This window comes from Protobothrops mucrosquamatus, unplaced genomic scaffold (genome assembly GCF_001527695.2).
Source record: "Protobothrops mucrosquamatus isolate PMUCROS unplaced genomic scaffold, P.Mucros_1.0 scaffold7373, whole genome shotgun sequence".
NCBI classification, from domain to species: domain Eukaryota; kingdom Metazoa; phylum Chordata; class Lepidosauria; order Squamata; family Viperidae; genus Protobothrops; species Protobothrops mucrosquamatus.
The window spans coordinates 817-15,363 of record NW_015393175.1 but is presented as its reverse complement, the minus strand read 5'-3'; the positions used below and the strand labels follow the sequence as shown (position 1 = coordinate 15,363).

Here is a 14,547-nt window from a genome sequence, read left to right as displayed (position 1 = left end):
TAATTTTTTTGCTCTCCTCTATCCTTCTCTATTTGCAAATCAGCTAAATTTAGCAGTACTGAGCCTTTAACTATTTGATTAAAAATGAATCTCAACATAGACTTTTATTTGCTCGCTCTGCTAAACTTGCGGTTTCTTAGGAAAAGCCTAAAAAAAGAACAATATCAGAATATTTCAGGTGTCAGACTTCATACATTTCTTTGAGAAACGAGATGTAAGGTAGAGCACAAAGTGAAAAACACATTAAGGGCACTTCTTCACCAGAGAATTAAAATTCTGTATACTAGTCCTTGAGCCAGCAGAAACATTGGTTTTAAAATGTGGCAGATCCACCAGCAATCCTTGTCCTGCCAAAGGCACATTGTCAATTATCCAGAACCAAATTAAAAATAGGGTTTTGTACAGTATATCCCAGCTCAGTTTTGCTTCACTCTCACAAATTCACCAGCTGTTAGGAGACCATCCACTAGTCTTTCTCCTTGGGTTGGGATAGGACTGGGAGAGGGGCATGATTTGCTAGGTGGCTAGTCCTCCCTATCAGTTGAAAGATTCTTTTGTATGCAGATTTAGCATTATTCCAGAAAAATGTAGGGCCCTTCCCACTCTCTAGTGCAGACCTGGGCTTTTATAGACCTTTGCTGTCTCTGTCCAGCCCACATGGATTGCTTTTATTTTGAAGGCAACTGCTATTTTTTTCCCCAACTTAAGTATGGGCATATGTGCATACCTACAAATCTTCACAGCCCTATTGGTTTGGCCCTCCACAACAGTCCCAGTTTCTCATGTGGCCTCTTGGGAAAATTAATTGCCCACCTCTGCTCTAGGGGATCACTTGACTGCTTCTCTAGCAGAATGTGGGTGAAACACAACAGACTGTATCTATGTGAAAAGACAAAATACCACGCAATCTACCAGAAGATCAATTCACAGTTTAGAATTTATATTTAGGATCACTCAATTCAAGTAAATTTAGCATGTGGAGAGAACAGTCTACAGTAGCGTACTCATAACTATTGATAAGTATAAAATATAAGATAGTTTTTTTTTCCTTTTCTGTATTATTTTTTATTTTTAGTTTGGGATTGTCTCCTTTCTATTTTTTAAAAGCTTTTATTTTAACCTTAAAAATTGTTTTAATTGTATAGATATACAAGTAAAAAAATAAAGAAATAAAAAAGGACAAATTTAAATTCCAGTTTTTTTGTTCACAAAAAAAACCCTTGTGTAGCTTTTTCACTGCAAAAGCAATCCACATGGGTCCCATAATTAGCACGCACCATTCTAAAGCTTCTTCAAAATGAATGACAGAGAAGCACTACTAGAAGGTAGCAAAAGGCATCTGGATGGATACTGAAGTTCAGGTTTCGTACTTGAATGTCTGTGTAGCATTTGTTCATGAAAGACATTCTGAAAGTGCGAATCTGGTTTATTGGCTAGGGCTGGAGGTTAGGTAGAAAAAAAACATTTCTAAAAAATGTGCATGTTAAGACACTCTTATCTCAACAGAAAAAATAAACCTGTAAATCATCTTATAAAAAAAGAACAGAAAACTGTATCCATCTAACATAAGGACAAAAAAAAAAATCACAGTTAAGGCTGGCCTTTAGGCAGGGAGCAATAAAAATGTCACTAAATGGGCATCCTGCTGTGTAACTAGTTGCATTCCACAATCTCAGAACTGAGTTTCTTGGCTTCTAGTAATTTTCAGAGAAAGTACGGTTTGGTAGGCTGACTTCTCTGTTACTTTATTAAAATGTATGCAGACTCACCTCCATGTTTTTGTGCATATAACATTTTATTTTATGCCCCAGACTGTAGAAGGGATGTTTTATAAGATATAATCCAGTTTAGAACAAAAACTACTCTCTTCAGCCACTCCTTCTCAAGACTTATCAGGCAAAGAAATAAACTTACAATCAGTAATAAAACTGCAGTCCTAGAAAACTACGATACATAGCAAGCGCATATTCAACAGAACAGTCAGATCCCATCAGTATTATTGTATTATGGTTACAAAGAAGTTTTGAGCTAGCTTTTTTCTGATACATACAAATATTCATAATGCTATAATCATATGCTTGTGGATTCACTACATCGATCAGTTTTGTAGAGAACATCAAGCATTTTCATTGTCGTCCCCCTACTTTAAAGTGGTTAATGGTCCTTTTTAGTCCTTTTGGCCTGAGGTGCTTCCTCATTATTCCCCCAACCTAAATTTGCTCAAACTATATAAATTTAATTTTCTTCTTCCCCCTTCACAAAAAGTAAATGGACTAATTTGCTAGTATATTTCATCCCCAACTCATGTATTTATCCGTACGTATCTATGCTTGCCTACAAAAAGTTTCTCAAAAGCAGAATTGGAGAAATATCTAATATAAAAAAATATAAAAGATCATTCTGCATGCAGCAACGTATTTTGATGAAGTAGCAACATGCATACAGAAGCAAATGAAAAATCAACTTTCATTTGGGAAAATCCAAGGGAAGAATGAAATGGTTTTTCTGAGTCGCACAAGCCACCAGTAGGTGGAGCATTCTACTGGCAGACTAAAAGAGACATCTGGAAACCTCAGTGAATAATGGAACTAAATACAGATTTTACAAAGTAAGTTCTTTGGCACGCTCCCATGTATGATAATGCCTCGTTTATCCACCAGCCACAGAGAAGTTAATTTAGAAGACAATATACATGAGGAAAGAACAGATCTACCTGACTCAAAAGACATGAACATCTTCCCAGAACTAGTTCTGGCATGTTCTCAGGAATTTTCACACAAATAGGCACAAATAGACATTGAAAGCAAAAGGGGACAAGACTAATCTAGTATCTATATCTTTTTTTCAGCATGAAGGAAGGGACTCGAGATGGGTGTGCTTCACTTGCTATGTGAAAGAGGAACAACAATGAATCTTCTCTGCTATAGTGTTCTGTTGTTGGGAGAAAATCTGCTAGGCCAGTGATGACGAACCTTTTAGAGACCGAGTGCCCAAACTGCAACCCAAAACCCACTTATGCATCATCGGGTGCCGGGTGGGTGTGGCCCATTGGGTGGGCATGGCTGTGGTGGTAACAGCAGACTGGGTGGGACTAAAAAGTTCAATCAATCAATTCCAACTTTGCGAGATTTTTTTTTTCCCGCGAGATGTTGAAATTGACTGATTGATTGAACCTTTTTTTTTGTACACGGCGGCGGAGGCCTAAAGCAAAAAGGTTTTATAAAACCCAGCTGAAGGCCTAGGACTGAGGGCTCTGAGTGCCACCTCTGGCACCCGTGCCATAGGTTCGCCACCACTGTGCTAAGCAGAGGAAAAGAGCTAAAACACCAATAGCAACAGCACTTATATACTACTTCACAGTGCTTTACAGCAGAGGTCCCCAACCTTTTGAGCACCAGGGACCGGTTCCATGGAGAGGTTTTTCCACGGACTGGAGGGTGCATGGTTTTGTGTGCTGCCTGCAGCCCACCAATGGGGCTTTGCTTATTTGTGCGGACTGGTTGTTGGCATGCCGCGGCCCAGTTCTAGTCCACGGACCAGGGGTTGGGGACCCCCGCTTTACAGCACTCTCTAAGCTACTTGTAGAGTCAGCATATAGTCCCCAACAATCTGGGTCCTCATTTTACCGACCTCGGAAGGCTGAGTCAACTTTGAGCCGGTCAGGATCGAACTCCTGGCAGTGGGCAGAGTTAGCCTGCAATACTATACCAGCATGGCTTAATGAAAGGTAACTGTAATTAAGACAACTTTTTCTAACTGATTAGCTAAACAGTGCAGCGGGTGATAAAAGCAGTTGGTACTTAAAGATTCTTGCAGGGTAGTGCAAAGGGAGAAATGCATGAACTCAAGGGCTGGTCAGTAAATCTGCAATATAGCTAGTGATAGAATGGACTCAAGATTCACAACCGGGATCAAAGCTTCTGCTTTTAAGACTGGCAAGAAAGGAGAGGACATACCATCATAGTAGACTATGGCACCCACGAGTCTGTCCTTCTGTAACATAGGAAAGAGTTCCAAAGCTCTGGATTTGCTAAGCACATAGCTGCTTTTCAGACATTGGCTTCCTGCTACAAGGTCATACATCTTAATTCCCACCCAGTAATAAGGCAGTTGCCACCACCTAAAAAAAAAAAAAAAGATGACAAATAAATACATACGCATGTAAAACAAATCCCTTTTTTTGCAATGAAATTCTTTTAGAACAAATCTAAAAACTCAAAACAGAATTTAGAAAAATCAGAATAGATCTGGATACGTGTGGAAAACCTGTTCCAAAGATCACAGGGGATTTCTGCACGCTAATGTTTCAACTAAAAGAGGCCACCCAAGAAGAAGTGAGATACAACTATTCCAATTACTGTTTTATTCAATGGATAGATGTTTTTAAAATTCAGTTTGTTATTGACTGAAGTTATCCTGAGTTTCTGGGAAGAAAAGCAAGAGGATATACAAACACACCCAATTATAGATACATATTTATTTGCAAAGGCTGAGACTGTAATTTATAAAACAGAAAGGCCCTAAATCAGTTAGCATGCAATCAATTCAGCAGAAAGAACTGGACACCAGGACCAAGATTCATATTCCCACTTGGCTATGAAGCTTTACTGTGCACCTGGACCCAAGCACCAAATACTGGGAATGGGAAAGAATGAACATCCAGATCAGGGGTCCCCAATCCCCGATCTGTGGACCCGCACCAGGCCGTGGCGTACCAGCAACCGGGCCGCGCAAACAAGTGAAGCCCCATCCGCTGGATACAGGCAGCACACGAAACCACGCCCCCTCTGGTCCGCGGAAAAATCTTTCTCCACAGAACCGGTCCTTAGTGCCGAAAAGATTGAGGGCCTCTGATCCAGATAACACATCTTCTAATCCCATTTTAACGAAACACAATGGCTTTATTCCCATAATATCTAAATTAACTGCCTTAACCTGATGTCCTGGGTTATGTAACATATTAAGATAATGCTTGGGTTCCCACAGTACTATCAGTCACAAGCTATTCAATTCCATTTTAGCCCACCCTATCCTTTTACACAAATCCAGCCAGACAAATGAGTAGACAGATTCATAGGCTTACATGGAAAACTGAGGATTCACTGCAGCTGATGTTGTTCTCTAACGTTGTTATTTTTAAATATATTAATAATCAGGGACAACTATCCAAGCATACAAAGAACGATCAGTGTTCAATAAAAAAAAAATCTTGAAATATAAATCATTTCTTTCCACCAGAATATTTAGTGCCATGTGAATTACACAGCAGCTTAAAAGTCTACAATTACTTGGCTGGGCCACCTGTCTTATCCTATGGAACCCTATTCAGAAAGGCCCCACTGACCTCCTGGGGGAGGAACTGGTCTGGATCTAGGACAACTTGCAGCAGCCATCTCACTGTGGCCATCTTGCCACGACCAACCCGCGGCAGGATAACCCACCACAAGACAATCCACAAGGGGTAACTCTGCCACTGTTTCCTCTACGCTAGTTCCACTTTTGTCAATGGAAATAATGTCGAAGAAACAGTGGTGGATAAAATTTATCGCACTGAATTATGCAACATGGAATTGTCCCACGGTGAGTTGTCCCGTGGCGAATTGGTCTTGGTGAGATGCCAATGCCGATTTGGCTCCGGCCAGATGCCTGCAGCGAGTTGACTCTGGTGAGATGGCTGTGGTGAGATGGCCACGGCGAGTTGGCCGTGGCGAGTTGTCCCATTCCAATCTGGTCCTGTGTAACCAAGCGGCAGTGCAATCCAAGAACAGTAAGACAAGGAGCAGGAATTGCAGCTCCTTTTGCCAGGTTAGATATTTTCAAAGCATCGAGTATCTTAAATGAAAGACTTTTTGCATATTCTAAGAAGGTTGTATATTGTTTCGGGGGGGGGGGGGGGAGAACCCAAAATACAGTTTTGCCAAACTCTGTGGTCAGAGAATATCAATGATTCTCTGGTATTCAGTATAGACTAAAAAACTATACCTAAGAAGTGCTGCAGCACTCTTTTATCACAGAAACACCGATTTCATGTGCTAGGACAAGGCTTTTCAACCAGTGTACGGGTACCACCTGTGGTACATTGGCATCTGGCAGGTGGTACGCGACCATCCTAGAAAAGTGGTAGCGGGGGAGAGGAATGAGCTGAACCGGTGGCAGCACCACACAAGCCTGAGCAACAAGATGGCTGGAGCTGCAGGGCTGTCAGGGCTCAACGGAAGTGCCAGGATCAGCGCCAGGCTACAGCTGGAGCTCGGCGCTGATCCTGGCGCTTCTGCTGAGCCCAGAAGAAGCACCAATCAGCTGGAATGTTGCAGCATCTCCAGGGTCTTGTGATTTACATTCAGATGATTGGCAACTGATTCATATTTATGGCGGTCACAGTGTCCCAGGATTATGTGAAGTGACCAAAACCTGCTGCAACCACCCAGCAGAGGGGGGGGGAAATAAAAACCAAACACCCCCCACCTCACCTCCGCTGCCAATCCCCAACAGAAATGCTCACAACAATGAAAACCTCGGACAGGAGGAAGAGCGCCACCGGGTGGGCAGGCAGGTGTCTTGCTCTGCTGTGGCTTGGGGGGCACTTTTTTCAGTGCCATTGTAACTTTGAACAGTCACTAAGCGAACTGTTGTAAGTCGAGGACTATCTGTACTTCATCACTTTTTTTCTTTGTTGGGGGGGTCATCAAGTTTTTGACACCTTGTTAGGCGACTGGTGGTACTCGGATATTGCCATATCCTAAAAGTGGTACAATGGGTGAAAAGGTTGAAAAGCCCTGTGCTAGGACTTCTCCATCTTGAGAAACAGCTAGATTGCCATTTTTATATGGTCAGGATATTAAAATAATCACCTTTACACTCAACCCTGTTTTCACACATACGTACAGAGAGAGAAAAAGAGAAAGAGAAAGAGAGAGAGGGAGGGAGGGAGGGAGGGAGAGAGTGAAAGAGTGAGATAGATAGATAGATAGATAGATAGACAGACAGACAGACAGACAGACAGACAGACAGACAGACAGACAGACAGATATAAAGAGAGAGACTTGTGTACTGGAAAATGAAAATGTTAAACAATATTTGAGATTTCAAACTAACAGATTTGGAGACAGATCTAGTGACATCAATGGTCTTAAAGTAAACACGACTAACAGTTTAGAAAATATGGTGAAATTCAACTTTAAGCTGACAAATGAATTTAATTCTTAATTATTACAGTCAGCCAGAATTTATCAGCAAGCACCTATTCATGATTTTTGCAGGGAAAGTATAGTCACTATTCTACTAGCAAGGGGGGGGGGGGGAAATACAGATAACAGCACAATTCAGCACCATGAGATATAGTGTAAGAAAAGTAGTCCACTCCATTTTACTGTGTGTATTTAATGTGTATTTAAACATCATACCACATGGACTAATCTTTAATATTCTTCAGGTATAGAATTCCATATTTTTTTTAAAAACTCAAGAAAAAACTTTGAAATTATTCTTCTAAAAGGAAAATGTGTACATACCTAGTACACTCAGGTATAGCTGAAGGCACAGCCTGCCAGCATCCTTCCTGAATAGGTAGACCCATTTTTTAAAAAAAAAAAAACACTAAGAAGTTTAGAGAGTTCTAGAGGACAAAATGAATGCCTTAAACCAGGGATAGTCAACCTTGGCTCTTTTATGACTCGTGGACTTCAACTCCCAGAATTCTGAGAGTTGAAGTCCACGAGTCATAAAAGAGCCAAGGTTGACTACCCCTGCCTTAAACTTTGCAGGCACTTAAGAAATTTCATCAGACTTAAACCCCCACTTCAATATTTGACCTGGCCTTGACCAATTTTGGGAATAAAGTGTTTGATATATAACATAAAGCCAGCTGCAGCTCTTGAGGCAACAGAAATTGTGCATGCTTGAGCAAAAGTGAGTAATGACTGGTGTTTTGCATACTTATTTCTAATGTTTAGTTAACAAGTTTCTAACAACAGCACATAACTAAGCAGCCTACAGGCATCTGAAGTTTCTTACATAACAAGAAATCTTATTTAAATGACTTGGATGGTGCTTCAAAATTCCCTTTCTTGTAAGGCGTCTGAAATGATGGAGCAAGCTTGTATACTTTTACACTGAGACATGGAAAGTACAATGTACCAGAATTGTACTTGTAAGACATGTTCTGGAAGTGCTGTAGCATCACCATATTTTTCTTGGATACATAACACCACATCATCTGAGCACAGTATGTTTATTTAGGTTTGATGACTTCTCTCTCCAATCCTTGATGTTTCCACTGCTTAATGTTATTCTTTCTGAGTCATTGTGGTGGGATGTGTGAAAACTAAGTCTCAAAACGTCACTTGGTTTAGAAAGTCATTTAGAGACCCTGGATAAGACATCAGCTCAGACTAACGTCCCTCCCCCAGTACCTCTCTAAAGATCAAAATTCAAATAGGTAAGTTACAAAACACTTAACTATTCTCTTCCTGTAACATCTCCTCAGATGCATCCTCAATGTAAGTCCTAAACAGCATACATTTGTGCGCTTATCTATATTTTTTATGTTTTATTGATTTTATTGTAAATTCTTTGATTGTCCGGAATAATTGAGAATCAGGCGTAATTCAAGTTTAATAAATTATTATTATTCAAGAACATTAATGGGATACTCTCTTTTCACATCTTACTGACTAATTTAAGGTAAAGTACTGGTCTGTCTAACCAGAGTAAAAAAGCTACTTATGTATTTTCCTTTCTCAAGGCATCTGAGAAGTCAGGAAAATTAACAGCATGCATACATTTGCATCTCATTTTTCCCCTTTTTATACCACAGAGATGCAGACACGGTTTCAACGTTTAAATACAATAAATGCATATAAACACCGATGCACATAAACGCCCGTAAGTTTCAGTTCTCAGACGGCTAATCAAGATTTAATTCAAGCACAGTTATGGTATAGCAACATCAAAGGTTTCTGCCACTGTAATCAATCTGTCAGTAAAATGCCAATAGGATTCTTTGTGCATTTGCCATACCAGATTAAAACAATGGTCCAAAAGATTTCACATTACACTTCTATAAAATAATGGCAATATTTTGTTCTTACAAAGTAAAAAAATTAGGCTTGGCACTAGCAAAAGCAAAAGAAAACAAAATAAAAAATAACCCACCGGGGGGGGGGGAGCACTATAATTCCTACACAGTGACACAGATTAAATTGTAAGAATAACCTGCCAAGCAAATAAAAGAAAGTAAATTTTAAATAACTTACTTGTAAACTGGAAGCATTATAGGCAGAGGAGCAGATAAATGAGGAGCAATTTCAAGCAAGTTGGCACGTTCGTGGAGGGCTTCTTTCACCATTCTATACTAAAAGAAAGAAAGAAAAAGAAACAATAATAATAAAGAATTTACTGAACTGATTCTCAGCGATACTGATGAACAACCATCTGTTACTATTTTGTGGACTCCCTGTAATATTTAAAAAAAAAAACTTTAGAAATTATGATTGTAATAAAAATTTGTACAGGTCATTCTTTGACCAGAAGATGATGTATTTTTATAGCAGAAAAAAGTGTTAAAATATATCTCGAAGTTTCTTTCAGGAGCTCAATATGGTGTTCACATTCTCCTTCCTCCATTTTCTACTACAACATCAACTGTGTGAAATAAGGTTGGTCTGAGAGAGAAAGGATCAAAGCCACTCAGAAATTTTTCACAGCTAGGAGTGGAACAAGAACTTGCATTTCCCTTGTGCCAGTTCAACGTCTTGATCACCATATCCTATAGCAGTGATGGCGAACCTTTTAGAGACTGAGTGCCCCATCCCCGCCCATCCCCCACTCTGCCCCCCTGCCTTATCCGCCACCCCACCCCAGCCGCCCTCAGGGCCACACACCGCCTCCGCAGCCTGCAGCAGATCGCCCAGGTGGCCCTGCAGCACCATGGCAGCCACACCCTCCGCCCACGCCCCATAGCATCAAATGTGTGTGATGGGGCGCAAGGGCAGTCTTGTCCCTGCTGCCATGTCCTTTGCTGCACTGCTCCACATGGGTGACGCCCGGGGGCGATTCTCCTCCGGGGGGGGCTGCTGGGGAGGAGGGGTTGCAGGGGGAGGCGGGGCTGGGGGATGGCACGCGTGCCCACAGAGAGGACTCTGAGTGCCGCCTCTGGCACGCGTGCCATAGGTTCGCCACCACTGCCCTATAGGTAGTCCTTGAGTTACGACCACAATTCAACCCAAAATTTTCATCACTAAGCAAGACATTTGTTAAGGATTTTACCCCATTTGATGGCCTTTCTTGCCACAGTTGTTAAGTGAATCACTGCAGGTGTTAAGTTAGTAACATGGCTGTTAAGTGAATCTGGATTCACTGATTTTGCTTGTCGGGAAAGATGATCCTATGATCCTGGGAACACTGCAACCGTCATAAGTATGAATTCAGTTGCCAAGTGCCAGAATTTTGATCAACTGTTGATACTGCAACAGTCGTTAAGTGTAAAAAACAGACATAAGTCACTTTTTCCAACGCCACTTTAACTTCGAACGGTCACTAAACAGTCGTATGTCTAGGACTACCTAGCTCTATGGGGATGAATGACAGCAGTCTATGCAGTTTCTAAATTGATATGTACTAATTATTGTTTTTAAAAAATAAAACAATTCAGTATTGATTTAATATTGTTATTGCTCTATTTTACTCTAGAACATAAAAACCTGTCTAATCAATAACAGAAAATCTGGAATTAATCAATCAAATTCAAATAAATTTGAATTTTGCCATTTGTCCATCCAAAAAGTGCTTTGTCTGACCTTGAAATAAATACTAATTAAAATTCAAAATAACAGTTTGGAACTGTTTTTGAGTTAAAAAAAAAACATCTGAAATAGTAAAAAACACAACTGCCACAAATTTTTTTTACACACCGCGATAGTGTTTAATTACATTCATATTCTAAGGCAGGGGTGTCAAGCTGCCGGCCCATGGGCCGGTTTCATCATATCGAAGCCGCGCCCACCCCATTGCCGGCAATGCAAAAAGAGTCGCGATATGTCGTGACACGTCACATGGCGAGTTTGACACCCGTGTTCTAAGGAACAGTATTTTCCCAACATTATACACACGTTCAAATTTGTTCTTGAGTAAAACGTGAGCTACATACATGACCAACAGCTAGCAGAAGACAGCTGAGGAATGTAAAATGAAAAACCTGAAGCAAGGACAAAAATCCAGGAGGCACAACTAAGTTGGAAACAGCATGTGTGAAACAGATCTGGAATAGAAGTTAATTACACATGAACTGGAGGGATCACTGAGCTACGGCTATAAAAGGGGTAAATTAAATTTTAGGTTCCATCAATGGAAGTATAATGAATGCATTACAGGAAGTAAACTGGTCAAGCCCAGCTTCCGTATGTTCTTAAGGTCTGGTTGTTAAACTTTCAGAACAATTCAGAGAAGTTTGAAGAAGCTGATCTCCTATGAAGAAAGAAACATATGTTGTATATAGTATGTTTAAATGTGTGTTATGTATATGTACACTTTGAGAGCAAGCAACTAAATTTCATTTTTAATGTGTGCCATTGTGCCCACAGTAAAAAATGTCAATAAAGGTTATCTAATATCTAATAAAGGAGGTAGGTATGGGAAAGACAACTGAGAAGGAATATAATACAGGAAAGCATGTGACTCAAAACGGGGGCCCAAACTTGATCGCTCTTGCCCCAGAATGCGGGACACTGAAGAATGGGTTTAAATGAGAGGAAGGCAATTTTTATCAATATGGAGAAGATGGATTGTTTATATCCAAAAGAAGCATAGAGTGGTAGAATACAACTTAGGTTTTTAGATTTTCTTATTTTGTTTACTCTTTCTATCTTTTCATGTAGATTAAGATATTTTGTGGAGTTAGAGATATTAGTACTTGTTTATTTATATATGAATATTATCCTGGGATTAGGTTTGGGAAGTACGGGGGGGGGGATTTTATTTTTTATTGTGTTTATCTATGCTTATGATTGTTTTTTATGATGAAAAATAATAAAATTTCTTTGGAAAAAAAAAAAAATAAATGAGAGGAAGGAACCCTCAAAGGGGATTTTCCAAAAGGCAACTGGACTTGGTTTTTTTTATTTGAAAACATTTTCTCATCTAAGAAACTTTTAATTGAAGAAACGTCTTGGATGAGAACACCCTTCTTCTCATCAATGGAGAAAAATAATTCTTAATTAATAACTATTAATAATTATTATTTATTAATTAATCAATCATTAACCATTAATAAATTAATAATTAGACTTAGGAGAATTCTTCTTCTAATTGAAGAAGCTTTCTGAATGAGAAGTGGAATGTTTTCAACGGGGAAAAAAAACAAAACAAGAAAGTTGTCTTTTGGAAAAGCAGCTTTGGAACAACCATGATCTGGATGACTGAGAATCTCCATAGAGAGAAAGAAGGGAGATTCTAATTGAATAGGGGTGGGGGGAACCCTTCCTAATAGTAAGAGCAGTTTGATAGTGAAATCAATTAACTAGAAAGGTGCTGGGCTCCTCTTCATTGGAAGAGTGCAGGCTTTAAACTGAAATGCTTTAATCTGAATTCCTGCACTGAGCAGGGAGGCTGCACTCAATGGCCTAAATGAGGCTTCCAGCTCTATTCTATAAAAAAAATAAACCATCACAGAGGCACCCCTGTTTCTGTTTTTAAATCTCCTGGAGCTACAGAAATGTTCTGCCTTCCCAAGTGACGGTAATCTCCATATTCAATAAAAATCAATGTGCTACCTTGTATAGAACGACTATAGAATCAAAATGCGATATAATGGAATCGAATGACTTAGAATCAAGATAAGGAAATAATTGTTGCTATCAAAAATGTTCTGCCTGCAGAATTTAGTCTTAATACGGAGAAATGCACTACGAAACGGCTAGTTCAGTGTATGGGTGAGAAGAGGGAAACTAAGGTTCACTGTAAATCAGGTATTAAGAACCCAAAGTTGTTTTTTTTCCCCAAGGAAAGCATTTAAAACTGTCACAAGATCAGATAGCCTTTATGAGACAGAGAATTTTGAGGGTGCAAATGATGAGATCTTGACAGTTTTGATAATCTTCCAAGCATTTTTACATTTTTGGCCGTTGCACCATCACACAAATTTACACAATGGCACCCGCTGCTTGAAAAGAATACGAACACTTTTACAGATAATAGCAAGGTGTGCTGTTACTACAGGTTTTTTTTTAAAAAAAATTATAATTGTCTTAAACATATGGAAGCTTCTCAACTTGTTTACAAAACAATAAATTGTACCATAACACGTTTTAGGATATTTTTTTTTCAAATAGTGAGAATTTGAACCCAAATTTAATAAATAAAGTGCTATCAAAGTGTCAGTTTACTAAAACGTACACTTTGCATTTCAATTACTTGACCAAATGCTAACATAAAACATTCCAAAATTTTTAATTACTTATGCATTTTTTTCTGTATATGCATTTTCTGCATATTTTCTCAAAGTTTAAATCGACTGAAAGCAAATAGTGTGTTGAAAGTCGTAAGTGTGAGAACCAATTTCACTAGATCAAGCAACCTATTGTTTTGCTTTGCAGCAGCCATCCTAAATCATTACCTGATCAAAATCCAACTTCATGATGGCCTTCTGTAGATATCTCACTCCGCCGTGGATCAATTTAGTACTTCTGCTGCTAGTCCCTGATGCAAAATCATCCTTTTCTACAAGAGCTGTGCTGAGGCCTGCATAACCAGAAGACCAAATTAGCTTCTTAAATTACACAATTTGTATGTAATTCGTTAAAGACCCTTCTCTAGGGTACAGACAATCACAAGAAAAAAAATTGCTCTGAATATAGATAAATTTGTATTCAAAGTGCATAATGTCATCTCTTTGGCAGCCTTTTCAGAGAAATATTTTGACGTAAGTCATAAAAACTGAAGATATGAAAATGACCGAAGAAGGAATTTGAGGGTAACATAAAACCTTTCTCCTTCTCATTAATATACAAGGACAATTAAAAATTTTAGATGAGTGAGGATAAATGAAATTAAGCTAATGCAGGACAGAAGAAGAGTTCAGGCCCAGACATAGTTATCGCATTATTTTCCAACTCTTGATATTGGTACACATGAGAACAAATTAAACAAAGTAATTAAATTATAATCAAACGATTAGCGTTATTAATGTCCTTTTAAATTTGCATTATTTTTTTTTAGCAGAACAACAACATATGAACATAATGGTCTACAGAATTTTTTTAAAAAAAATCAATATTGGGTAATACCTTTATTAGAACCACCCAACTCAGAGGAGAGTGCAAGCTTTCAAGTTCTTCAGAACTTTTCATCAATTACAGTGTTTCTCAACCTTGACAATTTTAAGGCATGTGGACTTCAACTCCCAGAATTCCACAGCCGGCAATGCTGGCTGTGGAATTCTGGGAGTTGAAGTCCACATGCCTTAAAATTGTCAAGGTTGAGAAACACTGAGGTAGAATATTATAAAAGCAGAACAGGAGACAGATGGAAGATTAATGGGCCTTGGGGAGGTTG

At 39.1% G+C, this 14,547-nt stretch overlaps 1 protein-coding gene across 1 annotated transcript; it reads right to left on the bottom strand.

Moving 5' to 3' along the window:
- Window positions 1–3,564: 3,564 nt before the first annotated feature.
- LOC107300541 (glycerol-3-phosphate dehydrogenase, mitochondrial) lies at window positions 3,565–13,762 on the bottom strand (the record flags this gene model as incomplete). The annotated part of the gene is made up of 3 exons (XM_015829857.1): window positions 3,565–4,120; window positions 9,255–9,352; window positions 13,610–13,762. Coding segments are annotated over 3 exons (516 nt in total), but the record flags the coding sequence as incomplete, so codon positions are not given.
- Window positions 13,763–14,547: the final 785 nt, after the last annotated feature.